General features: G+C 34.5%; 1 protein-coding gene across 4 annotated transcripts in view; it reads left to right on the forward strand.

Annotated features, from left to right (window-relative positions):
• Window positions 1-27,886, forward strand: part of LOC129949753 (mucin-2) — a 354,544-nt gene that overhangs the window by 253,419 nt on the left and 73,239 nt on the right. For all 4 annotated transcript variants that reach the window (XM_056061389.1, XM_056061391.1, XM_056061390.1 and 1 more), the window contains one exon: window positions 15,690-15,965. In XM_056061389.1, the coding sequence (XP_055917364.1) occupies window positions 15,690-15,965 (276 nt within the window). The remainder of the gene's footprint in view (window positions 1-15,689; window positions 15,966-27,886) is intronic.

The following is a 27,886-nucleotide window of genomic DNA, read 5'->3' on the forward strand; positions in this document are numbered from 1 at the left end:
GAAGTCTAATAAAGCCGCTGGAGCAGATGGCTTGAATGCCAAGCTATTTAAAGCAGCTGAAGATAAGTTGGTTAGGAGCATGCACGAACTTATCTGTAAGATATGGTCAGAAAAAAGCATGCCCGATGATTGGAACCTCAATATTGTTTGCCCGATCCGGAAAAAAGGAGGTCTTCTAAATTGCACCAACTTGTAGAGGCATCAGCCTACTTAACATCGCCTACAAAATCTTCTCTGCCGTAATATGTGAAAGTCTAAAGCCCATCGTCAACAACCTGATAGGTCCTTATCAGTGTGGTTTTAGACCAGGAAAGTCCACAGCTGATCAAATATTTACATCACGGCAGATCCTGGAAAAAACCCAAGAACATCAAATCGATACCCACCATCTTTTCATCGATTTCAAGGCCGCATATGACAGCATCCACAGGGACGAAGTGTATAGATTCATGTCTAGTTTTGGCATCCCTGCCAAACTCGTCCGTTTGTGCAGGATGATCATGGAGAATTCACGCTGCTCCATAAAGGTTTTAAACAACTTAACAGAACCTTTTGATGTCAAAAAAGGTTTTAGACAAGGTTATTCACTGTCATGTGATTTTTTTAACATCGTACTTGAAAGAATAGTGCAGAGGTCACAATTCAACAATATAAAGGCAATATCTTTCAAAAGTCTGTCCAATTACTAGCATATGCTGATTTTGATTGGATGTCAATGAGGGTTTTGTGAGTATTGAGGCAGAGGCGGCAGAAATGGGTTTAATGCTTAATGAGGCCAAAACAAAGTACATGCTGTCGTCAGGAAAGGACCTACAACACCGACGTCTTAGTCAATACGTCAACATCGACAGACGTAACCTTGAGGTAGTCAAGTACTTCGTCTACCTAGGCTCCGCTGTATATGCAGAAAACAACACCAGCGCAGAGATCAAACGCAGAATAACCGCTTTTTCTTTGGACTAAGAAAGCAATTGAGTGGTAAAGTCCTCTCTCGAGGGACCAAAGTGTTGCTATATAAGACCCTTATCTCTAATACCAGTCCTGCTATACGGTGCAAAAGCATTGACTATGACAAAAGCGGATGAAAGCACTTTCGGTCGGTTCGAGAGAAAAGCTCTTCGTGTGATCTACGATCCCGTATGCATCGAAGGGGAGTGGAGATGAAGATGGAACGATGAGCTGTACGGGCTGTACATCGACAAAGACTTAGCCAGAAGGGTAAAAGTCCAACGACTAAGATGGCTGGGTCACGTAGAGCGTATGGAAACCAATGCTCCAGCCCAGAAAGTCTTCGAATCCACACCCACAAGACAGCGCAGTAGAGGAAGACCGCGGATCAGGTGGCGCGGACAAGTGGAAAGTGACCTCACCCAACTTGGAGCGCGAAACTGGAGACATCTAGCTAGGAACCGAGCCTTTCGGATTCGGCTTAAAAAAAAACTGTAGGTCACTTTCATCCCTGACAAAACTACTTGCTGTATGAATGGATGGGAGTTAAAAGTCAATAGTCCCTAGTTCTCAACGGATTGTTCCTCCATCTATAGTTTATTTATTTAACTGCTGACATATTCCCGGCCGAAAGAATTGCTAAAACAATAAATTCAAAAATATTTTTAAATTTATAATAATTTTCAATGCAATGACCTAAAATTTTGGCAAAATTTCAAAACTTCTGAAAACAGTGTCGGTTTTTTGGGATTCAAAAAGGATTGTTTTTTAAAAGCCAGATTAAAAAAAATATCGTAGGCTATAAAACGTATTTCCAATTAGTCTGTAGTCATAGGTGATTGAGTTATGATGTCAGATGTTTTGAAAGTTTCAAGTAACGATTTTTGCTAGATAAAAATATATTCTTCATCCAAGTTTTAATTTGCAATGCATGACTTATATAATACACCTTTTTTTTCTTCTACTTCGAAAAATTCTTGCTGAAAGGCTATTGCTTGACTTCAGGACTTTCGTCCGTCTTTTAAGGACGAAGAGTGAGGTATCTTCTATTTGAAAGGCATATTGTTACACAATTTTATTTTAACTAAAGCACTTAAAATTTTGTGATTGTGAGTTTTGAAATTTGACTGAAAGTCGAAAGAATTTTAAATTATGAATAAATGGACCTATCTTAATTCCCCATATGTAAGAGTTTGCCAAGTATTTCAAACAAATCATGAGTATTCCTGAATGTGTTCTGATGTAATGTAATTTTTAATACCCATAAACTTCTTATGATGAATAATTCCTATATTTTAAAATCAGTTACACATCAATTTACTCTCTTTACATAATACCCGACTGCCTTATATCGTATTTACTACTGGTAACAGACGTAATGAATAAGTAACCAAAAAGGAACGAAAAGCATTCTAAACTTTACATTAATTTTCAGGGTCTATACTCCATTTTGGTTGTTTTATCAACATTTCAAAGTCAATTAATCTAAATTGACTTTGTTCTCGTTAAACATTCACCTCACGTTAAACCTACGTCACTTTTGTTCTTCCCTAAAATGGTTAAATGACATATATATTTTTTGTTTACGTTCTGAAATCAGTTTAAAGTCGATAAATGTTTCCGTAAAAGTTCTTCAATTTATTTAAAGTATCTTTAGATATATAGGTTAGGGTAGAACACATCAGAAAAAAAACCTAAGCATCCGTCAAACCCAAGTTTTTAGTGAGATAGTGAATGAATTTGAAAACGAGAGATGACGAGGCACACAAGACCACAGCATGCTCACACTTAATAATGAGAAATAACATTACGGTCTTTCGAGAAGGGCAAATGCCAAAAATCACCATCGGCTATTTGTTTTGTAGATACTTTTTCGTATATTTTTATATAAGTACCAAAATATGTGCTAAATCAGCCAAGTTAACGGATCCATTATAATTCCAAAGCCAAAAAGCCAGTTTTGTTGTTTTGCAAACAAATCAACACCGGAGCGGTTTGTGGATCTTATGCTCGGCCAGTGACTCCATTATTATGGTCACAGTTGCCGCTGAGCCATCGCCGCCGGCTTCGGTAGCCGTTGTCATCGTCACAGCCATCGTCATCATCTTATCACCTCTTTCGCCATTTTTGTTGAACTCTCTTCAACTCTCTGATGTTGACCGGTTAGCTTCTTATAGCTGCTTAAGCTACCCTGCCAAGTTTCAAGAAACATTGCGCCATAAAATGAACAACTTAAGCATCAGCGTCAGACTTTCAACAGCACAGTAGCAAACGGTCCAGGAAACAATCCAACATCCAACGAACAACCAACAAAACGGTAGTTAGCAACTTTGGTCCATGTGGAGAGATGATATTCAGATTCATCTGCATATAGAATGGTCTGTTGTTTTGCCGTGATGTAATTAATTACGACTTTGTCAGGGAACATACGCAAAAAATAATCAGGAAAGCTTTTTGCAAAAAGAATATAATCATACAAAATTGGGACAATCGCCATATTATAATTGGATGCAAATGGGGACATTAACCGTTTAAGCTTCTATATCTATACCTACCTATTCTTATACCTGACCTAACAATCTCACTAATTTACGAATATAAAAGGGGGATTATTATTAAGTATTTTTTTTACTTTTTGGTATCTGATGGGGAATTGAATAATTTATCTTTTTCTCTCAACCGAAACATTTCCCACTTTACAACAAACACGAAAATGACTTTGACATTGACCACTTAGAGAGTGGGTTCAAGTAAACTATCTATCGGCAACTAGAACGAGCTTATTTATTTAGATTTGTATGTAGGTCCGAATAAGTAGGTAGGTAAGGTATGTGTACATTCTCGAGATAAAAATGGGGAACTTTGTGTTCGACTCGGTCAATTAACGCTATTTGGGTTTATTATATTGAAAACCCAACTATATCTCTGCTCGGCCACTTTATAGGAACATAATTTGTTTTTTCAACTAACAGAAAGTCAATTTGTTGTTTACCGGTGAATTATGGAAGAACAATATCTATCTTTTTTTCAGTTCTTAAACCTGTGAAAGAAAAATAAAGAATTATTATCTTTTTGTGGTTCTTAGTTAAAGAGAATGAAGAAACAAAAATGTAAAACAAAAATAAAAAACATGGCTTGAGTTCAACTCAAGGCCTAATTGGATGGATAGAAATGGAAACCAGTTTCTTAGGAGCTTGCATCTGTATTTTGTTATTAAAAAAACACTCAAACTATTTATTCCACTCAAACTATGCAACATACTCATTTTGAATGGAAGGAAACATTGCGGCGAATTCATATACGGTCTCAGCAACATTTTTGTATAAACATTTGATCGTATGTTTACACAGAATCACAACAGGTTAGGAGTATTTTTATGTTCCTTAGCTCGAATGAATTTGGACATAATAAAGAATTTGGGGCTTAGAGGTTCACGTGTGGAATACAATAAAACTTGTTACTTTATGGATTACTCTTATTTTGTAGAAACAGTATAGTTTTTGGTTATTAAAAGAGGCTTTTCTTGTTTTATATTATCAATAATAACTCATTGAAGAAAACTTGAGAAATATTGAACTGGGTTTTATAGAAACAAGTGGCATGCAAAAATGTATGTAATTTTTAGCTTAGCTTTGGTAACTCTTCAAGATATTTTCGATATCAATGAAATTCTTTTCCTGTGAAAGTACATTTGATGCTATTATGTATGGAACTCGATTTCTTTGCCATCACGGGCACGCTTGCAGAAGTCCAGACACAGTTTTCAAGCATAAATCGGCCGATACCGCTGCAATTTCACGTTTGATATTCGTACAAAGTTCATCAATCTTCGTTGGCTTGTTGGCATAGACCATATACTTTCTGTAGCTCCACATTCGCTATGTGGCTTGTGGCACCACATGCCCATATTATCCAATTGGGGCCGAAAATATTCGGTTATTATTGAACGGTAGCGATCCATATTCACATCATCGCGGAAGAAGAACGGTCCAATGACTCCACCGCCGCCGGCCCATAAAGCACACCAAACCGTAATTTTTTCTGAATTCAATGATGACTCATGGAGTACGTGTGGATTGCTGCCAGACCAATACCACATATTTTGTTTATTGACGAGGAAATTCAGCCAGATATGAACCTCATAGCTGAAGGTGATTTTTCTATGAAAATTCGAATCATATTCAAGTTGTTGCTCAGCCCAATTTACGAACATACGACGCTTCTGGTGGCCAAGCGACTTCAGTTCTGGCGTCAATTTAATCCTGTAAGGATTTGGGCCAAGATCTAAATTCGCCACAACGACGTCACAGATATGACCAACTCTGTGAGAAGAACATTTGGGCTTTCTGCAACTGAAATCTCACTGGCATCAATATTTTGGACACTACGGGAACTTCCTTGTCTCACTGCCACGGAAACATTTTTTACTGTGCCTGTGCATTCAAATTTTTTCCACTACACGCTCATTTGTTGATCTACTAGACGATTATGAGGACCATAAATTGGACGTAGCGATATTAACGTTTAGACCACTCCGAATTTCGGTACTAAAATTTAATAATTTTGACTCGTTGTTGGCTCGTATATTTTTACATCATGAAATGGTAAACCTTACATAAGAGAAATGTAAAACGAGCGGCAAGAAATATGGCGTCGTTTGCTGTCCCTGTCGCTCTACTATTATAGCGTCCCTGTTTAAAAAAAAATGTATTTCCAATGTTGACAAATATTTAAAACTCAATGTAATTTCGGTTCGATTTGAATTCAATTTTGTAAGAACTACATTTTTAAAGAAAGAAATGATGAAAGAAATTATTCAAAATTAACAAATCGGACGCAGTTCTTTGTGTTACTTTGTTAAAGAGTCATAAACTTAAGTTTATGAGTTTACTTACTGACTTAAGATGGCGCTGTAGTCCTGAATGAACTAGGGCCTCACCTAACAAACTTCTCCATGTAGCTCGGTCCCTAGCTAGATGTCTCCAGTTTCGCGCTCCAAGTCTGGTGAGGTCAACTTCCATTTCTGCAGCGGTTTTCCACTACTGCGCTGTCCTGTGGGTGTGGATTCGAAGACTTTCCGGGCCGGAGCATTGGTTTCCATGCGCTTTACGTGACCCAACCATCTTAGTCGTTGGACTTTTACCCTTCTGGCAAAGTCTGCGTAGGTATACAGCCCGTACAGCTCGTTGTTCCATCTTTTCCTCCACTCCCCTTCGATGCATATGGGGCCGTAGATCACACGAAGAACTATTCAACAGACCCAAGGTGCTTTCATCCGCTTTTGTCGTAGTGCATGCTTCTGCAACCTTTGGTCCCTCGAGAAAGGACTTTACTACTCAATTGCTTTGTTAGTCCAAAGAAACAGCGGTTAGCAATAGTTATTCTGCGTTTGATCTCAGCGCTGCTGTTGTTTTTTGCGTTTACAGCGGGGCCTAGGTAGACGAAGTCCTTGACTACCTTAAAGTTACGTCTGTCGATGGTGACGTTTTAACCAAGACGTCGGTGTTCTTTCCTTGTCTTTTATTGACGACAGCATGTACTTTGTTTTGCCCTCATTAACCGTTGAAACCATTTTTGCCGCCTCTGCCTCAATACTCACAGACGCCCCATTGACATCACGAGTTCTTCCGATTATGTCAATGTCATCAGCATATGCAAGTAATTGGACAGACTTTTGAAAAATAGTGCCTCTAGTGTGTGAGCTCTGCACTCAAGCACGATGTTAAAAAAATCACATTGCAGCGCATCACCTTGTCTAAAGCCTTTTTTGACATCGAAAAGGTTATGTTAAGTTGTTTCCAACCTTTATGGAGCATCGTGAATTCTCCATGATCATCCTGCACAAACGGACGAGTTTGGCAGGGATGCTTAAACTAGACATGGCTCTATAATGCTCGTCCCTGTAGATGCTGCCATATGCGGCCTTGAAATCGATGAAAAGATGGTGGGTATCGATTTGATGTTCTTGGGTTTTTTCCAGGATCTGCCGTGATGTGAATATTTGATCAGCTGTGGACTTTCCTGGTCTAAAACCACACTGATAAGACCTATGAGGTTGTTGACGAAGGGCCTTAGACGTTCAGAAAATTTTATAGGCGATGTTAAGTAGACTTATTCCTCTATAGTTGGTGCAGTTTAGAGGGTCTCCTTTTTTTAGGATCGGGCAAACAATACTGAAATTCCATTCATCGGGCATACTTTCTTTCGACCTTGTCTTAGAGATTAGTTGGTGCATGCTCCTAACCAACTTATCTCCAGCTGCTTTAAAGCTCAGCATTCAAGCCATTCGCTCCAGCGGCTTTATTAGACTTCAGCTTAGATATGGCAATCTTTAGTTCGTCTAAGTCGGGAGGACGGGATTGTTGGCTTTCGTCGTCTATGTTGAATGAATCATCCTGCCTGACAGCGGAATTCAGTTCGTCGTTGACGTTATACAGTCTGTCTCCAGTTTCCACTTTCGTCTTTGCAGCCTTCGGTTCTAGGTTTATGTACCTGTCGATTTCGTTTCACCTGTTCCTTAAACTTCCGAACTTCATTCCTGCTTTTAAACCTCTCAACACCTTCGACCGCATGCTTTTCATTGTAGCCTCTATTTATCCTTCTGAGAAGTCGGCGTTCATCTCGCCTCTTCTGCTCAAAGAGCTCATGAGCAGCTCTCGTCCTTTTATGCAGCGCCGCTTTGCGTGCCTTTTGTTTGCCTGCATTTGCCTGCCGAGATTCCTGATCAAACCAGGGGTTCCTTGTTTGGTGGCTGTTTGAAACCCAGTACATCAGAGGTTTTGATCATACAGAAATTAAAAAAAAAAGTTTTCAAATCACTTCTCCCTCACTATTAAATTTGCTATACAATTTTGGAAAAACGAAGGTTTTCTGGTTCAAAGATACGTACTATGAAACATGACTGAAACTATGTGATTAAATTACCGGCTACTGTTTTTTTGCCAATTGCATAATCGTGGTTCAGCAATTTCAACTCAAATACTGAGTAATCTTACAATCGATAACTAAACATTAAAAAGAATTCTCATTGTCAGTTTTATGTGACATTGTTTTATTTAAAAAAATTATGGATTCTGTCATTATGTTAATCAGTGGTCTCCAATAAGTTTCACTGGGGGTCCGTTTTACGAAATGAAAGGACCATCGTAGTCCGGACATTTTATTTATAAGAACAAATATTTATTAAACAAATGTAATTAAGGAAATAACAAAGGAAGTGTGTTACATACAATGCGAAAATAAAATTTTTATTGCGAATTATCTGTCTGAAGTTTGGAGTAAAATTGGTGCAAGCTATTGACATTTAATTCTGGAGATGTTCAGTAGTAAGTCGAGATCGAAATTTATTCTTAATGAACTTCGTCTTTTCTGTAGTACCCGTGGCATGATGGTTAGTGCGTTGGACTGTCATGTAAGGGGTCTTGGGTTCAATCCCTGCCTGTGCCAGCTTAATTTAAAAAAATAATTTCGCGGGTACTGCCTCTTGCGAAGAATTGACAAATCCTTCAAGAGTAATTCTTGTCATGAAAAAGTGCTTTCTCAAACTAGCCGTTCGGATTCGGCCTTAAATTGTAGGTCCCTTCCATTCCTGACAACAGTACTCGCACACAGGAATGGTTGAGAGTTGTAAGTCACTAGGCCCTGGTTCACAACGGACTGTTGCGCCACCCCATTTGATTTTTGAACTTCGTCTTCGAAAATGCTGCTTCACAAATATATGTCGATTCAAACAAAGTGAGAAGTTTCAAAGCTAATTTTTGTAATTCTGGATATTTATTACTACAAACAAATTTTATCCAGAACTCTTCACTTCCGATTGTTTGTGTTTTAAAACTGTGTTTTCTTAGAAATTGATTATTTCCACCGCGGTCCTCCATTTGGCGACCGCTGATATAAATGTTTGGCCCCTTAAGTTTAAAAATTCGAAACACTATTTGAAATATTCTTACTGAAAATTTGTTTGGTCACGAATTGGTTGTTGGCGGTGATATTGAATTAATATTCCATTTACCAACCATGGCGGTCGAATTTTTACTATTTGACATTGGAAACAGACATTTTTCTCCTTTAATGGTCAATTTTTTCTAACCTTTAACTATTAGCCGTCAAATAACTTATTTAACACTTTACAAAGTAAACAAAGGAAAAAATATAATTTTTTTACTTTGCAAAAGATTTAAAAAAAAAAACATTAAATTTATTGACCGATATTTCAACAAATTTGTACTCGTAAAAATTTTAAGTAGTAATTGAATCAATGTCGTTAAGATTTTAATGCACATATTTAAAATCCACCCATAAAAGTAAGCTGTAGAGCTAGCACATTTTAAAGCACTAAAATTACTGTTTTAAGGACCTGTCTTACCTGCTCCATTTGTTTGCATTCACAGAAGCCAGTTTTGCCATTGTGTCGTAAAACGTGTATAGCATGAATTTAAAATAAAATCAATTTTTTAAATGCAATCGCGAATAGCCTTAGCAACATTCAACTACTTGCAAGGGAAATACAAAATACGTTTCAGGTACATGATGCCGATAACTTTATATTCACGACGACATTCACTTAGGCTTGCTGTGAGTGCATTTTTCTTCGTTTTTCATTTTTTTTGGCAACCAAACCAAGGCTATCCAGCTCCAGCTCGCTTTTCAAAAAAAAAGTTAAACTTACCTTTCCGTTGAGAGTGCATTGAAGTGTTAAATCGCTCATTCGTCGTTTTACAACTTATTTGAATTGTTGAACGCAAAAAGATAAGATACAAAAAAGAAAAATAAACTTGTTGAATATTTATCTAATTGCTACTTTTCAAATTGACCTAAATCCACTCTTGGAACATAAAGCTACATAGCTCCTTATTTTGTATCTAAATCTTTCGCCAAATTACGGACTCTTTTTTTCTTTCTCCTTAATTCCTGTTAACACAAATCCGCATATTTATATATTTTTAAAGCATCGACTTGAACAATTCTTGAGTATATGTATCTATGACTCTGGAGCACTCTAAGCCAACAGGTGCATAATGGTGCACTATATCGCCTCTGCATATCTTCACTCTAAGCTCTTTTACGGAACTCGGAGCAGAGTGTGGAACACCTCTCCTCCTTCCTCTCTTCATATGGCATATGGATGAATAAATTAATTCAATCCTTTAATGGAAAATCGCGATTTGTCGGTTGTGTTCATTTATGTTTATGGTTATGTCGTTGGATGCCGACTTCGAGTTTGGTACCTATCTGCTTTAGCTTTAGCTTCAAAACATCTACGGCTACAGCTACAGATATGACTCTAAAGCCAGTTATAAGCCAGAGGCGAGAAATAGGTTTATCGGAAGCACAAGATCATTGATTTACTGTGGAAACTAATAGCAAGTGAATGGAGAGTGTGGGATTTTGAAGTCTGAGCAGCGCACATTGCCAATGCACATTGAACAACACTCAAGCCATTTTCGTATCTTCATATCTGGGTAAACATATGCCTGATGGCAATGGCAAGGTAACAATTAATTGGAATTTATAACAATATGAATTGTGATTGTTGTTTATATGATAATTATTATTTATCTTTATTTTTTAAGTTCAATTTGAAGTTTACTTATGTAGATAACTATTATGGGTTGCATTAAAGTTTACTTGTAGAGAGTCGAAGATATAAGATAATTTTAATCATTAGTCTTGATTCTATTGATTCAAAATAGTGTCATAAAAGTCCAATTAGTTATTGGTTAACTAGGAACAAGCATTAGTTTCTAGAAGTAGGTGTAAACTTATAATAGGAAAATTATGAATGTTAAAGACTGTGAAGTAATATTGAAATTTGATTAGATGTCAAAGAAGATGTTTTTAAGTTTTCAAATAGGTAAATTTCAGTTAAATTTGAACTAATGGGATACATCCAAAAAATATGCAATAAAAATACGTGTTAATGAGTAACAAATTTACATTATTCATTGCATAGTCTTAGGCCGCTAGACTTGATTTAACTTCTTTTTTGAGTGTGTTGCCTCGTGTGGACATCTGTGGAAGAACTGGATTTCAAATAAATATTATGCCATTAGAAAACTTCTTAAAGTTGTGACCTTTGTACATAAATTAAGTTTGAAATTACAGAGGCTTATATATTTTATTTTATTTATATTTTATTTCAATTTCGAAAACTTATTTTCATTTTCATTTCTATTAGATATTGTATGTATAAAATTACGATCTTGACAAGTATTTTTTGATTTCGAGTTTTGCCTTGACAGCATCACGTTTCTCTTTTATTGATCTTGGCAATTCATTCCAAAGCCGAATGCTATTAACATAAAAGTGACGTTTAGAAGTAAGAGAAGAGTAACGTGGGCTGATAAGTTGTAATGATCTGACAGATGAGGATCGTCGTATTCTGTGGAAGAGATAGCGAGGTGTCTGTGAAAGTATGATTACAGATAACAAAGATTAAAGACCTAATCTTTTTTCTCAATGCGACAAAATGGCTCTAACATAATCGCTATGAAGCTTCTCTATAAATCTATCCCTTTCAATCACAGGTCGAACGAGTTTTTGGTATCAAAACGGCGCACTACAGCTCTGATTGGATCTCAGGCTAGGTTGCCTTGAGATCGCCATTTCTACATACCAACCCATGATAACAGAAAGCAAGGACAATGTCCGAAAATTGAGCATGTTTTCAAATGACATGTTTGGAATATTATTTGAAATTTCTGAGATGTGATCATATCTTCGAAGTCCAAAAATTTCGGCGGGCAGTATTTTTGAATGCGACTGTAAAATTTCGTTTACTTTGGTAACTACAAGAAAAAAAAATCGCATCCATAAGTAAGAATTGGTATTTTTTTTTGAGGCAAGTAAAATACGTGTTTTTATGGGAGTATAATGCTGGGCCGCAAACAATGGACGCAAGGCTCCATAAGTCTTACCAACTATGGTGTTAATATGGTTGTCCCATGTTAAAAAACGATTAAATATTATTCCTAAATTTTTAGCAGTCTCAACAAATTCTATCGGGGTATGGTTCATGACAATACGAGGAAAGTAAGACACATCGAGAGGTGTTCGGGAAATAACTATACATTTAGTCTTTAAAGGATTTAGTTGAAGCCTATTTTCTGTGTACCAATTCTGAATCCTTTCAAGGTCATTCTTTTAGCATTCAATGTAGTGTTCAATTAAACCAAGGGGACAATTTAAGTAAAGCTGCACATCATCGGGGTACAAAGCTTAGGAACAAAATTTCATTAAGTTTGGAATTGAATTAATGTACATTGAAAACAACAATGGACCAAGAGTGGAGCCTTGCGGAACACCATTTAAATTCGGTAGAAAATTTGATAGCGAAACATTTATTTCCACAGCTTGTGATCTACCTGTAAGGTATGAAAAATTAAGTTTGCTGCCGCAGAAGAAAAATTAAATTCGTTAATAAGTTTACTGCTTAATAAAGTGTGGTCAACTGAATCGAAAGCTTTCGAAAAGTCTAAGAGGACTAAAAATGATACATGATCTTTATCCATTGACATCCTCAAGTCTTCAATAACATTGATTAAGGCAGTGATACAACTATATTTCTTCCTGAAACCAGATTGAATAGGCCTGAACTCTATCCCTTTAGAATTTTTTGGTGTAGGTAAGATTTTTGCTAGGTTCCATTGCATAGGATAATTTCGCAGACTTTCCAATAATTTTCGACCTCCTTGCGAATGGCTTAGGTAATTTGAAAAACTACGCCTTTTGGCATTTCTTATTTCGGTCACCACCTTGTTACGTAGCGAGCAGTAAGTGCGCCTTAGTTCTAATACTCGATATCGTACCCAAGCCTTATATGCAAGATCGCGCTTTTTATAAGGGAACGGATATACAACGTTAACTTACAGGTTGATTTGGCGCTTCTACGGCTTTTTGGTCGTACCTGAACAAAGTTATCATTGAACCTCTTAACAGTTTTGTTGAGAAAATCGACTTGAAGATCTGACGAGGGCAGGTTATAGATCGTATCTCAATTTGTGGTTCTAGCATTTACCTCTAACGCTTCAATATCAATCCCTGAAATTGGAAACTTTGAGTAACGACCTGTAAATCAAAGTCATGAGTCAAGTAAATTAAATCATGTCTAGAAAAGGCTGGGGCAGATAATTGATCGTAATGTATAACTTTTCTTAAATCACTCACCCAGAATAGGTCTAAAAGGGTAGAACTTGTGTTAGAAACATGGGAAGGTAGGATAGAGTTAACGGGGTGTAAACTGAAGGTGCGTAAGCTATCCAGCAGATCGTTTTGGGTTAGCTAATTACTATTAAAGTCGCCACATATTAATATATCAGGACATGATAGAGTCAGAACTTCGAGTAATGTCATAAGCGGCAGGAAATTTATATTAATGGTTGGTCCATAAACCGTCCCAACCAGAATTTTTCTTTGAGCGCCTACAATTTCTATAAACAGATATTCAATTTTACTTCCTTGTTCTGAACTGCAACGGAGTTAACATTGTACGTCGCAACCAACAAATATTGGAACACCCCCTCCACGGTTAGCTCTGTCATATCTAAACGGTTTTTGAATACCTTTCAATGAGCACATGTTAGCAAACTGGCAATATGCAGTTCCTCGATTTGAGGACGAAATTTTAGACCCAGAATTTAGTATGCATGAACTTGAACAAACTTAATGGACACTAAAATATAGGAAAGCGACAGGTTCAAATGGTATTCCAGTAGAGTTCTACAAATACGGAAGCGTCACACTGAAAGAACATCTGGTAACATTATTTAATAATGTTTTTGAGGGGAATCTTCCGGTAGATGAATTCAGGACTGCTGTAATATTCCCGATACACAAAAAAGGATCCTTGTTGGATGCAGCGAACTATCGAGGAATCTCTTTTCCAAATGCAACATATAAGATCCTTACAACAATGTTACTAAAAATGTGCTAAGAGAGTGTCAAGCTGGTTTTAGATCCGGATACTTTACAATCGACAATATCTTTATCCTCAGAAGCCTTGCTGAAAGCTTTTGCATGCAAGGTAAAAAATTGTATATATTTTTCATTGATTTCAAAGCAGCTTTTGACACGATCAACAGAGGTGCCTTATTTTACAAAGTGTAGGTACAATCTGGGATTTTTGTTGTAGTTTGGCCTAATACTCAAAGAGTTGTACAGAGGAACACAGGCTACAGGTTGGAATGGAGCGGAACTTTCGGATTGGTTTGCAACTTCGGCAGGGGTGAGGCAGGGATGCGCACTGAGTTCTACCCTCTTTTTTAGCTCTTCATAAATGATCTTATTGATTTCCTTCTTGGAGGATTGATGTTCGCGGATGATATAGTCTTGTTTGCTTACTCCCCAGAGACACTCCATGATAAACAAGATTTACAATTACTGTTGTTTATGGAATTTGGTTGTCAAAACTCAAAAATTCAAGGTGATGATTCTTAAAAGAGGAGGTGGAAGGCATCGAAAATATATAGTCTTTGAAGCTGCAGCGGAGAGTATACTTTTTTACGGCGACCAAGTTTGGGGATGTAAAAAGTTTCTCACAGTGTAGAAACTTACTAACTCACTACGTGAAAAGAGTATTTCATTTCGTCTGCCATTGAACACACCCAACCATGTTATTATGCTAGAGACAGGACTTTCACCTTTATTCGTCAAATCCCTTTAACTGCAAGCGGACTATTTACTAAAAGTTTTCAAGATGCCTGATTCCCGACTGGTCAAGAAAGTAGCTCTTAAAGCCGCACAAAATAAAGATTGCTGGTACAGGGAGTGGAATTGCCTCGCCGAAGGATATTACGTGGGGTTCAATTAAAACGTTGGAAGCATATCAAGTTGCAAGGACATCTTATATGATGTGATTGCAAAATAAGATGAAAAATGTAGAGAAAATTATGTAGCTGAAGCTTCTGAGTCCTTATTCAGAACTACTTATAGAAGGCTGGACCACAATCTTGCTGAAAGAAACTACTTTAGTGATGCAAATAGTGTGAACGAGATTTCAACAATGGTTAAACTCCGAAGCGAACTTATAAGCCTGAATTTCATACCACATAGACCCGAATTACCATTGGAATGCAGTATGTGCAATCTTGGAGAAAGAGAGGACGCTATTCATTTTGTTGGAAAATGCCCTACTTTAAAGGAAACAAGAATTATCTTTTTTGGAAGTGACTTCTTATCGGATTAACAAGTTTATGATTTGTAAAATGTATTTATAATATTCTAATAAAAAATCTATCTAATCTAATCTAATCTCAATCCATAAACAAATAAGAGGAAATAAAATTTCCAATACATTTGAAAAAAATCTTTAACTGTTACTGAATTTCATCTTTTCAATATCTTTCACTTCCATTTTCATTCTGAATCTCTAATAATTGTCTACCAAAATGAACCCATATGGTCTTTATGAGTTTTGTCCATATCATTGACATAACCTTGGTTATTAGACCTTTAGTTCTACTGACTATAACATACAAAAGGGGACTTTCTCTAATAAACATTATTTAAGTCAAAAGGACCAATAGCAGACTTTTTCTTTTTCTAATTTCGATTTGACTTTTTAAATCTTCCGAATGAACTACCTTCCTTTGCAAGGAACCTTTATTTTTATTGAATGTTGTAAGTAAGAGTTTTGTCCCAAATCTGTCAACCCTGCTCTCAAACATGGGTCCATTTATTTATTCCAGTAAATAAATTAAATTTTCAATTATAACCAATTTAATTTTCCTTTTTTTTTCTTTCAGAAAAACGACCATCACCAAATAATAATAACAATAATAATGCTCAGCAACAACAGCAAAATCTATCATCACCAATTGTTGCAACTACACCAACAACAGCAACCACCGCCGCAGCATCACCAGCAGCAGCAGCACCAGCATCTACAACTACACAATCCTCAAATACAGCTACAGCACTTAGCAGCACCATCAACTCTCTTAAAGGTTCACCGCCTGCTAAAAAGGTCATTTCAAGACGTTCCACAGAGCAAAAAGTGCACTCCAAGACACCACTAAAAGGTAAGTGTCATAGTGTTAGTTTCAGTGTTAGAGATACTTCAAAAAACATATCTATACACAAACGTATATACCTATAGATACATTTTATTCTTTAATTTGCATAAGATACAGGTTTTTAGATGCATGCATCTATTTGACTTGCATCTTTGACACCTTAATGTGATGTAAATTTGTTTATATTCGCCTCTCGCCTTACGGTTTGGAGCTTGGTGTGTGGCACTATGGGTCTTTGGTTGCCGTTGTTGCATCTAAAAGACAAATAAATAAATATATATAAATATGCAACAGGAACGATAAACGGGGAGACCCTTGCGTTATGCTAATAAAGACTATAATAAGCGTCGAACTATCGGCTGATGAATGTAAATTAGTCAGGCGCCTACAAAGACGACGACGACTTTCCACGACCAAATCCATACCCCTTACCCAAATCCATATCCGCCCTCAACCTTAAAAACCTGTGCAGAGGTACAACATAATAATAATTTTCGGTATCGACCGGTGAAGGCGGCACAGTGGTGTTTTGGACGCCATCAGACTTTATCTTTAGATATTGAGTTGTTTATGGAGATTAGAGTGTCATAGTTTTTCGGCTTGGTTGTCGTTGGTCATGTTAAAAGTTTTGAGATAAGCAGCAGCTTCAAGTGATACAGAAAAGTTTATCGTTTGAATTATGAGTTTCTTGCGTTGGGAATTTTGTGGATTATTTTTTAGAGAGACAGGTATTAGATAGTAGTTTTTGAAAGTATCATTTGGGAAATTATAAATAGAAGGAGGTAAGGTATTTGAAACGTTATTATGCACCCAGTGGGTCGAACGAACTTACTCTTGTATCTAAAGATTCTGTTTAAAAATAGTACTCATATTTTAAGAATTTAAAATAATCCTTAAAAATTTAAGTGTAAGTCACTTATTCCAAAAACCTTAATTTTGAAAATTTTAAGAGTATGATTTTTCTTTTTCAAATACAGGAAAACCCGGATAAGCGCCTGACCATAAATGCCTAGCTTTAAAATTTTGAGCTTTTTTTCTTCAAAACACTCGATTTCAATATCATCCGTGTTGTTATGCTTACAAATATTCTCAAGATCGTCAGCGCTTTAAATGTTTCGGTGGAGCTGGTCGGTTATAACTATTCTTCATTGTTTTCAACATCTTCCTTATCTTCTTCTTGATCTTCATTATTTAATTTTGCTACTATTTCCTCCTACGATAAAGCTCCATAACACTGGATATTGTCATCGCACTGGACATAGTCTTTAAAAATAGTTCGATTTATTGGAACGTTCCATATTTCTTCGACCATGTCTGCACTGCCTTCACTATCTTCACCAGAATCTAACTCGTGAATCAAAAGAAATCAAGCATATAAGAAAATAAGAAGAAATCAACAATTCTATAAAAAAAATATGACGAATTTAGCTAATCTTTAAACATAAGACTCACCTTTCGAAATTAATTTGATATCGCATTACGTTTCACAAGCCACCAAGCTCGTTTGACGCATATGAGGGCGTTAAGAATTGTAATTGATTTGGAAAATTGTCGATTGCCAACAATTTTGTTTGGACTATTATTTGAAGGTAATATGCCTTAAAGCAGTGAATTATGCCTTGATGGAGTGGCTGCAAGATCGAAGTGGTGTTTGCTGGTAAGAACTCAATTTTAACATTGTCAGTCTCTAAGTTGAAAAGAAAAACCTTTCTCTTTTGCTTTAAGATTTCATCAAATGGTACTTTTTTGTTAAAGTACCATTTGGTAATGCTTTGAAGCAAAGGCCACTTTCGTCAGCATTCAAGATGTTACATTGCTCGTACATGGAAATTAGACTTGGCAAAACTTCTTGGCGATATAGATCAGCTCCTGAAACATCTTCGTCAGCTACATCACCTTGAATTTTTCTGTATCTTATATTTTCTTTTCGCTTCCAGTGCCAAAGCTAGCCACTTGTTCGCTCAAAGTCTTCATTTAATCTAACAACATACTCCTTGGCCTTGCTCATTAGCTGAATTTCACTGATTATTGCATTTTGAGATCGCATTTGATCAAACCATTTAGTAAGACCTTTCTCTACTTTTTCATTAGCACTCTTTCGCAAACGTTTTCATTTAGAGTTTTGGTTTGTTTGTGAAGATTCTTCCAACTTTGTTTTGTTTTTTGCCACTCGATTAATAGTAGAAACATTGCATTTAAATTGTTCAGCAATTTGCTTTCTTGATTTTGTTTTGCCATCAACCAGGCGGAGGATTTGCAGTTGCCCTTTCAAGGCATTGTTCACAATTCTTATGAATACAATTTCTAATGGAAATGAAAACAATACTTTGACAGCTAAAATTTTGACAGTGACAGCTACCTAGTTAGTCTCCCCATTGTAGTAGATTAAGTTTATTACTTTTTTATATTTCAACTTTAAAGCATGAAACACAAGGCAGCGCTAAATGAAAAGAAAATTTTGTCTTTTTCTGATGATTTCAATTGTGTACTTAAAACAATTTTTTTCAAGTAAATTTCAATTTAAGTTTACAAAATAAAAGGCAATTAAGCGGGGAAGATAGTTTTGCGATAGGCACTTATTAGATGCGTTTTATATGAACAAATCCTCAATATGTTGGTTATAAAAAAAACAAGTACCTACTTATGCGGGTTAGGCACTTATGCGATAGGCACTTATCCGGGTTTCATTGTAAATGTTTTCAATTATTTTTTTTCTTAAATATTTTTTTGTGTGCAGTTAAAGGTTTTAGATTTGAATTTCGTTAACGAGTCGTTTGACTCGTTTTGAGTATTTTGAAAAAAAAAAAATGTAATGTTTTTAAAAATCCAAAGAAACAAATATTTTTAGAAAAAAATGTTTAGATCGTTAAAAGTCCTTACTTACTTACTTAAGGTGGAGCTGCAGTCCGGGGCCGACCTGGGCCTCAACTAACATGCGTCTCCAGCCAGCTCGGTCCTTATCTAGCTGTCTCCAATTTCGACCGCCAAGTTGGTTGGGATCTTTACCCACCTGCGTGCGCCACCTGAGTCGCGGTCTTCTTCTACTCTGCCATCTCTCGGAATTGGATTCAAAGACCTTTCGGGCTAGAGCATTGATGTCCATTCGCACTAAATGACCTTGCCATTTAAGTCGTTGGACTTTAATTTTGTTCATTAGGTCAGAGTTATAAGTCCAGTCAGCTAAAAATCGTTGAGTGATGCAAACTTCTTTAAAATTTTGAAAATTATAAACAATTTTGCAATACCTTTAACTCTAAGATTCGAAAACGAGTACTTAAAAGTTTCTTTCGGCCACAATCCTTTAGATCATTATTTTTGAGGTACCAGAAAAGCTAATAAAACTTTCAAGAAATCGATTTTTCAAGTATTCTAGGCATGCATAAGTCAAAAACTGTCTTTTGAAATATTTAAACAAAGCTTCATTTCTATCTTATCAGCAGGTTTCTATTGAATTTAATTGGAAATCTGTTTTAAAAATTCTTAAAACAGGTTAGTTACGAACATTTCTCTTTCCATAGTTTTTAAAGATTTAAAATGTAAAAAATGCTTAAAAAAGACCTTCACTCAACCTTCTGTAAAACTACCAAAACTATTGGATTGAAAGCTTGAACCATACCTCAAAATCATCCTTACAATTGCTTTTATTTGATTAAACTTGGTCAAGCCTACACTTTGTTCGTAGTCTTATGTCCAATAACTATAATTTGTGTAAATTTATTCATGCAAGAAATTGCGTCCAAGATCTTATGAAAAGTTTTCTATCATTTATAACGACGACGCAAAAAAGAAGCAAAAATTAAAATAGGTTTGATGACAGGTCATTGTCCAATGTCCATATTATATTCATTCATGTTTGTTTTTCCTTTTATTTTTTTGGGGTACAATTAAGAAGAATATGCTTCCCAAAATTAAGGAAAAAAACATCTGTCTTCTACCATTCATCATCTTTTCACATTGTCATCAAAACAACCCCAACAAATTTTCATCTTCTATTGGTTGGTATAAGAAGATACTAAATTACATAAAAGACTCATCACATCACATCACCAGTAGCTTGTCATCATTAATCTCATTTACTCAATGATATCTCTATGTCTATACCTATCTACTTATATTAGTCAGTTTTTTTTTAAAGATACATTTTTTTTAAATAAGAAATGAAAATGAAAAATGATAGATCGCGTGAATTTCACGCCTCATAACTAATCATAAGAAAAACTCATACAAAAAATAAACATCACAGATTTCTTATTTTCTATTTTCAAAATTTTATTAACTTTATAATTAAGAGAATTAACTAAGATGTACCTATCTACATTGCTCTTTTAATCAAGTTGTACAAGAAATGAGTTTTAGATAAGTAGCTAAACCTTTTTTTTGTGTTAGAGGAAGAAAAGAAAGACATAACTTTTAAGCATCGTCATCATTGTTGTTAAGCCTTTTTGTGATGTGGAAAATGAGGCTAAAGATAAGTTGGGAGTCTGACTTTAAATGAGAACTTAGACAAATTTCTATCACAAGAAATTGGTTGGGTGTAGGTATTAATTTATCTTCATTTTGGGAACAACCAAATTTGTCATTTTTATTTGAGATTAATTTTCTTATGAGAATCATTCAAAAAATCTTCTATTGCTCATCGTTCGTAATTTATGTGAAATGTCATGAGAAGAGCTTGGGACTCCGATTGAACTTAAATGATCTTGATTACGATCGAACTTTGTCCCATTAGAAGTTGTGTAATCTTTTAAATTTAAATATTCCTCACGAATAATAATTAAGTGACACGAAAATCTTTAAACTACTTTTTGTTTTGTTACTTTTTCATTCTCATAACAATTTTAAATTAATTTTGAATTTGTTTACTAACCTGATTCCCAGCAGACTATTTTTCTTTTCTTTTAACAGAAGCCTTTAAAAACTTCTGATACTACATTTGTTTTTAGAACTTTGGCCATGTTTCCATTTAACGAACGTACGAACGGAAGGATTTTTCCTTTATTTTTTCTTGTGTCAAAGGAAGTTTAACATTTCTGACTTTTTTTTTGTTTTTTCTACAAAAAAAAAATAAGTAAATAAATTTAAATAAGTGGTTTCATGGTTGCACCTTTTGAATGTTGCAAGTTTAAAATGTGTTAAAATGCGTGCGTGTACGTTTTTCATTTTTCCAGCATGTCCTTATTTACAGTTTACGCTCTCATAATAGACTGCTTTGTGAAGGTACTAGTGTAAACTTGGAAGTACCTTTATTTTTCTGCTTCACACAATTCTTTGAATTAACATGGTTGGTTACTGGGTTAACCGAAAGGGTTAATGGTTTTTCTATTGAAGTTAAATTTGCTGAATGAAGAAAAGTGTCATGACGGAAATTGTTTGCCTAGCGCTTTTGATTATTTATGGTAAAGAGATGACAAGGCGAAGCATTAGAAGAATTGTGCCAGATTTTTGAATACGAAAATTAAAATGTAACATGAAGCTTTATTGGGAGGGATCAAGGAGCACGGAAGAGCCTGGCTTAGTTCTAGCACTACTCATCTTTTTTTACAGGAACAAACTTAGCCAGTTTCTGACGCTCTCTAACATCAGAACCAAAATAAAAATAAATGAATTAGGTGGCGCAACAGTCCATTGAGAACTAGGGGCTACAGTTTTTAAGCCGAATCCGAAATCCTAATTTAAGAAAACACTTTTTTATGACAAGAATTACTCTTGGAGGATTGTGTCAATTCCTCGCAAGAGGCAGAACCCGTGAAAAAAACTTTAGATGGAATAGGCAAGGATCAATCCAAGACCTGGCATGACAGTCTACTACTTAGTCGCTCTGCTTAGATTTTAATCGCGAATGTTGATCTGATTAGCAAATCTTCACAGATATTATACAAATAGATATTTCTATTATTTTTTACTTACTTACTTCAATCTGAAAGTTTTCCAAAAATTCGACCAAAAAAGAGCGTCGACGACGATGGAGCGGAGTAAAGAAAAAAGCAAAACAAATTTAAACTTTATAGTACGGTGGTCTGTGCTTGAATGATCCTTCTTTTATTTTCTTCTTTCTCTTTCTCGTTTTAAATTTTAGTACAATAAAAGATGGCCGATGATTTTTAGTGGCGGCAAATTTGAAAAGTTAAGAATTTTAGTACGAGTTTAGGATCTTGACATTTTAAGCTATAATCGCAGTGATTACGCTAAGGAGGGCGGGGTATCCACCCACATTCCATATATTTATTATGAACTACTATATATGAAGCTATAAAATCATTTACAATAATGAAATTTCGATTACAAACAACAAAAAATAATCCAATCTCTACTGCATACAAATTTCTGTAATAAGTCTGCCGTAAAAAGTAACGAGCTCTAAAAATATGCTAAGTTCGAAATCTTAAATGGTTTAGTATCAAATTATTTTAAAAAGAAAGAAAAATTTTACATATCGTCTAAATTCTTCCCGATACGACTTTTCAAGAGCCTAAGGTCTGCGCATTAATAAATTTTGAAGAACGCAAGATACAAATAAAATTCAAAAAATTCTGAATAAGTGTGGAAAACGTTCATACTTTTAAACGGTAGATACTCTAATTTAAAAGATTTGGGGGGAGGGGGGTTGAGAGAGGTCAAATACAGTTTCATTCAAATTACTCGAATAAAGCAGGCGGTAACAGTTTTAACCCATTTAATTCTACATTTTCGTAGGGGTTATTAATACCCTTAACATGTTTAAAGTTTAAACTTAGTGCGAGCTTTAGGAAAATAGGGAAAGATTAAAGAGGAAATACCGATGCTTATTGGTCTTAAAGTTTTGAATATCAAAATGATAGGGAAAAACAGAACTTGGTAAAGCATTCTACATTCGCGATGTTGGGTTAGCAAAATATTCTCTATACTTGACAGTACGTCCGAAATTGAGCTCAAGATTAAACTGATGTGCATTCCTACAAGTACGAGTATTAGGGTTGATTTGTTTGGGGGGGGGGGGGGGGGTTGAATGTAAATGTAAAGCTGTTTAGTTTATTCCCCTGAACGATTTGGAGAAAATTAAATTTGGAATTGTTGAGTAGCTTACAACAACTTAGAGACTTTATTTCATTCTCTATGTCTTGGTCTTTTTTTTTTATTGTTTCTCAAAAATCCTTGGAATAAAGCCTTTATTATGAATATCGAATAAGAAGCCACTAAGTTCTAAAATTTTCACTAAAGTTTTTCACAGTTCAGTAATTTCTAAGGATTTAAAAAATGCCTTTTCTGATAATTATAATTTAGCGCTCATTTCAAAGACTGTTAAGATGCTTCAAAAAAGGTTATTAGCATTAAGAAATAATAACAAGAACTTTGAAAAACCATACATTTCGAGTAATTTGGATATAACTGTACATTTTTGACCCTCTCATCCCACTCCATTAAGTTTGTTTTCCATTGAAGTTTTAAGACACATCGTAGGAAGTTTAAATTAAACTCTTCAATAAAAATTACCTTGTGTCGTAATTTTTTCGAAATAAGGACACTTTTTTATTTAGTTTTCCTGAATAACGAAACAATTGGAGCAAAATAACTGCCTTTACGTAATTCAGAATGATTTTTAACATCGAAAGAAATGTAAAAGTCGTCATGAATAAAAACTGCATTCATTTTCAATAATTGGCTTCCAAGTGGAATCAATCATAATTCTCTTAACTTAATGACAACATTTCTTACTTTTAAGTGTAAGTGACAACAATTATGTCAATTTAATAATAAATATTATAAATTAATATAAATTGACAGGTATATAAGCAAATATAAGTACTCATCTTCAAAGCCGTCAAACGCCTACTTAAATTGATGACCACACCACATTTTGCCTACAGCTTTTTAAATCTTTTTTATAAGCATTAATATAATGTCCCACCTCTTTAATACCATACTCCAGATTAATTTAACCCACATGAAAGTCGAGGATTATAAAAAGATATAATCATAAATATACATTTATCCATGAAGTTAAGTTTCAGATGGGAAAGAAACTTGAATATGTTTATCATACTCAAGTTTTATTTTTGCATTGGAAAAGTAAAATATGCAAATTTTTCGGAAAAGAAGAGTTTTTCATTGAGCGTTAATTTTGTATTCAAAAATTTAACATCTAAGTTATCCTAACTTAATAAAGAGAATATAACAAATTGGGTAAAATTTAACTCCCTCGGAAGTGTGTTCTATATTTTTATGGAATTTTCATAAAGTAAACTAAATTCCCCACATTTTTAAAGCCAACTTTAACTAAAAATTAAAAAGCTTTACTGATCTTACAGAAAGTTCAAATTCAGTCATGGTTGTGATAATTTCTGTAACTTAGCTGACCACAGCCAAATACCTTCAATTCGGTTGCAATATATATGAAATTGTAGACGACTTGTTCTCTTAGTATTTTCATATCAAAAAATCTAGTTTTTATTTTTTACGACAAAATTCCCATAAATCAATATTATCACGTTCCATGCTCAGTTGTCTGGACTCCTGCTCCCTTAATAAGTTGCTTTCGAATAAATCAATAGGAATCTATACGAAATTCGAAATAATCTTCTTTTCGCCAACTCCTACATTTATCCACTGTCTAACTACAAAATACGAAAAAATACTCCATCAATGACTTGTGTGGCAGTGACAGCTAAATTTGTTCAAGCCACTTGATTTAGTCGGCCTCGACTCGACAGTCTTCTTACCCATTTGTCATGGATGACATAAAGAGTAGTGTTTCCGCCAAACTAAATAAAACAATACCAACAAAAATTGAAAAAATAAAAAAACATTAAATAAGAAAACTTGTCCTTAATAGATACTTTTACTTTTTCTTTAACTTTTTTTTTCTGAATCTTTCTTTTTCTTTCTTATTTCGTTACTTTGCTTCAAACCTACGCCGAGACTAACAAAATATACAAACTTAACCGCTAAGAAAAGAAGAAAGGTTTTATTATTTTTATTTTTGTCGGTTTTCTTTTGTTATTTATCATCATCATCGTGCTGTAACTTTTTATGGGATTTACCGGTACTTGGACTATCTTTGCATATTCTCTTCGTATAATAATAAAAATAATTAATAATAATTATTATTATTATTTTTACAGAGTGAATGGTTAGAAAAATAAATTACCAAGAAGAAGAAAAAGAATTATTAAACTTTTTAATTATCACTCGAGGTGAATGGTTTTTGTGCCTTGAGGGTTTACTTCGTTTTGCAAAACATATAATAATACGAATTATTATTAAAAATAAGCATGACCCGTTTGCAAAAACTTATTAAATGATAAACTATTAACCATTATAATAAATTTCTTAACTAAAACAAAGATGATGGCGATTGAAAAACCCTTCTTCAAAAAAATCCTCATCATTCATCAATGATCGTTTGATAGTTTATTTGTTTATTAATTTTGCAGAAACAATAATGAACTAAGTTGGGTTTGAGAACAGGGACGGATCTAGTAGGTACTTTTAGCCTTGTAAGAAAATAAGAACAATTTCTGTGTTTTAAAGGATTAAAAGGGTTCGAAGATTTTTTTCCAAGAAGAAGATAACATTGAAAAAGAAATTTTTTTATCAAAGTATCTATCTCTTTGATAGTTCTATTGATTTTTATAAATAAACACATTTTTAATATGAAAATATTTAGTTTCTGGTCCTGACATATAAAATAAAATTCTTTAATTTAAATTTTAATTTAAAAAGCCTTTTTTTAATATACAATATTTAACCCTAGAAAGATAATCATATTTTTTAGTGCGTGAAAGATAATCATACGTCTTAGATACGTATGGCACTTATTAAGCGCGTTTAAAGATGACAATTGATTTTTCATCATTATTTTGTATTTTAATTCATTTTATTTGGGTTATTTTAAGTAAAATGAATCAATAAGTAAGTACAAAAGAAGTAAAATTTGAACAAAATTAATAAAAAATTTGAACCACCTTTGAAAACAGAACGAACAAAATTCCTTTTTTTTTTAAAGAAACCTTTGAGTTGACTTTGAGTCTTAATATTTGGTAAATTAGTTCATTGAGGGGTAAGGTAACTATAAAAAATAGTTTAAGTAATTTTTGAGAAAAAAAGTTTTTTTCCCATATACTTTTGTTCAGTGCACAAAAGTTTCATAAAAGATAATCATACGTCTCCCAGACGTATAACATAGTCATTACTGGCCCTAATGCATCTTCAGCGTGAATTTTAAGATGCACCATGCAAGCTCTGACCTAGTGCTGAGCAAATATAAAAAACTAATGTAATACGGCTTATAATTGAAAAGATATAACAATTTTTCCCCGCGCCATACGTCCCGCAGACGTAGATTATCTTTCTAGGGTTAAGAACGAACTAATTAATTTTGTCATGAATATTCAAAACGTTAGGAGTAAAAATACAATTTTGGCATATAATTTTAAGGGATTTAAAATAATGCATGTTAAAGCTATTTTAGTTAGTAAAACTTAATTTAAAAGCTCACATGACTTCTGAGTTTGTAACATTAGAATTTAAAAGGATTATTCTCAGGACTTTGATTTTTAAGCTTTGTTTTTTTTTTTTTCTGACGCAAACTGTCAATCTTTAACGTTTTAACATGAACAAAATGAAAAACAAGAAAAAATTGGAAAATTGCTTCCTAGTTATTAAAAATAGGTTTTATTGTAGTATTGCTCCATTGATTTTTAACTTATTTTTTATCATTCACCAAAAAGATTCCTAAAAAAGCGCCTCTCAAAATTTCGCATAAAAGCTCCAACCCTGTGTCCATTAAAGTCATGTAATAATTTACTTTTTTCTGATGTCTAAAAGTTTGCAAATTCGTTATGGGAATTGTGTCGAGTGTACGACTATTACTAAAATCATAAATTTAGCGCTTAGTCATCTCGAAAAAATAAAATAAAAACAATATTGAGTTATATGCGGTCATGTGAGATGAGATTTAAATTTTTCAAAAGAAAACAAATCTATAAAAGGAAATGACTAAATCAAATGAAAGCTGGACTTATTTAAATATTTTATAAACTAGAGCTATGTCATTAATCAAAAAATAAGAACTTTAAAAAATATATAATCTTAAGCTTCAGATAGATAAAAGAAGATTTTCAAATAAAGGTTTTACTTTTGAGCAGCTTTTATTTATTTATTTACTTAAATGTAGAAAATAAGCTACGCAGCATTTGTGGCTGTCAGTCTTCAAGTACTTTATAAAGTTAATCTTTAAGATATTGAATTGATTGTTTAGCATAATATTTTATAGAGCTCTAAATAAAGAAGTATAAAGATCACAAGATCTAAGTGGGAAATTTTGATTACCAATTTTTAAAAGGTGACAGTTTTTAAAGTGATAGCTGTCTCAATGAAACATCTTATTGAAAGCTCTGTATTAAATTTGATATGTTAAAGTTTCGATTAATGAGTACTTATTTATTTCAGGTGTGTGAACTAGGGCCTCACCTAAAAAATTTGTCCATCTAGATCGGTCCCTAGTTTCGAGCTCCAAGTTGGGTAAGGTCACTTTTCACTTCTGCGCGCCACCTGATCCGCGAAGACTTTTAGGGTAGGAGAGTTTTCACGCGCTCTACGTGGCCCAGCCATCTTAGTGTTAGAATTTTACCCTTAAAAGTAAGTCTACGTAGCTGTACAGTTCGTGGTTCCATCTTCTCCTCCACTCCTCTTTGATGCATTCGGGACCGTAGATCACACGAAGAGCTTTTCTCTCGAAACGACCCAAGGTGCTTTCATCCGCTTTTTTCATAGTCCATGCTTCTGCACCAAATAGCAGGACGGAGATGATTAGGACCTTGTATAGCGAAACGTTGGTCCTCGAGAGAGGACTTTACCACTCAATTGCTTTCTTAGCCCAAAGAAACAGTGGTTATTCATCATTTGATCTCAGCGCTAATGTTGTTTTCTACGTTTACAGCGGAGCCTAG

This window comes from Eupeodes corollae, chromosome 3, assembly GCF_945859685.1.
Source record: "Eupeodes corollae chromosome 3, idEupCoro1.1, whole genome shotgun sequence".
Taxonomy (NCBI): Eukaryota; Metazoa; Arthropoda; class Insecta; order Diptera; family Syrphidae; genus Eupeodes; species Eupeodes corollae.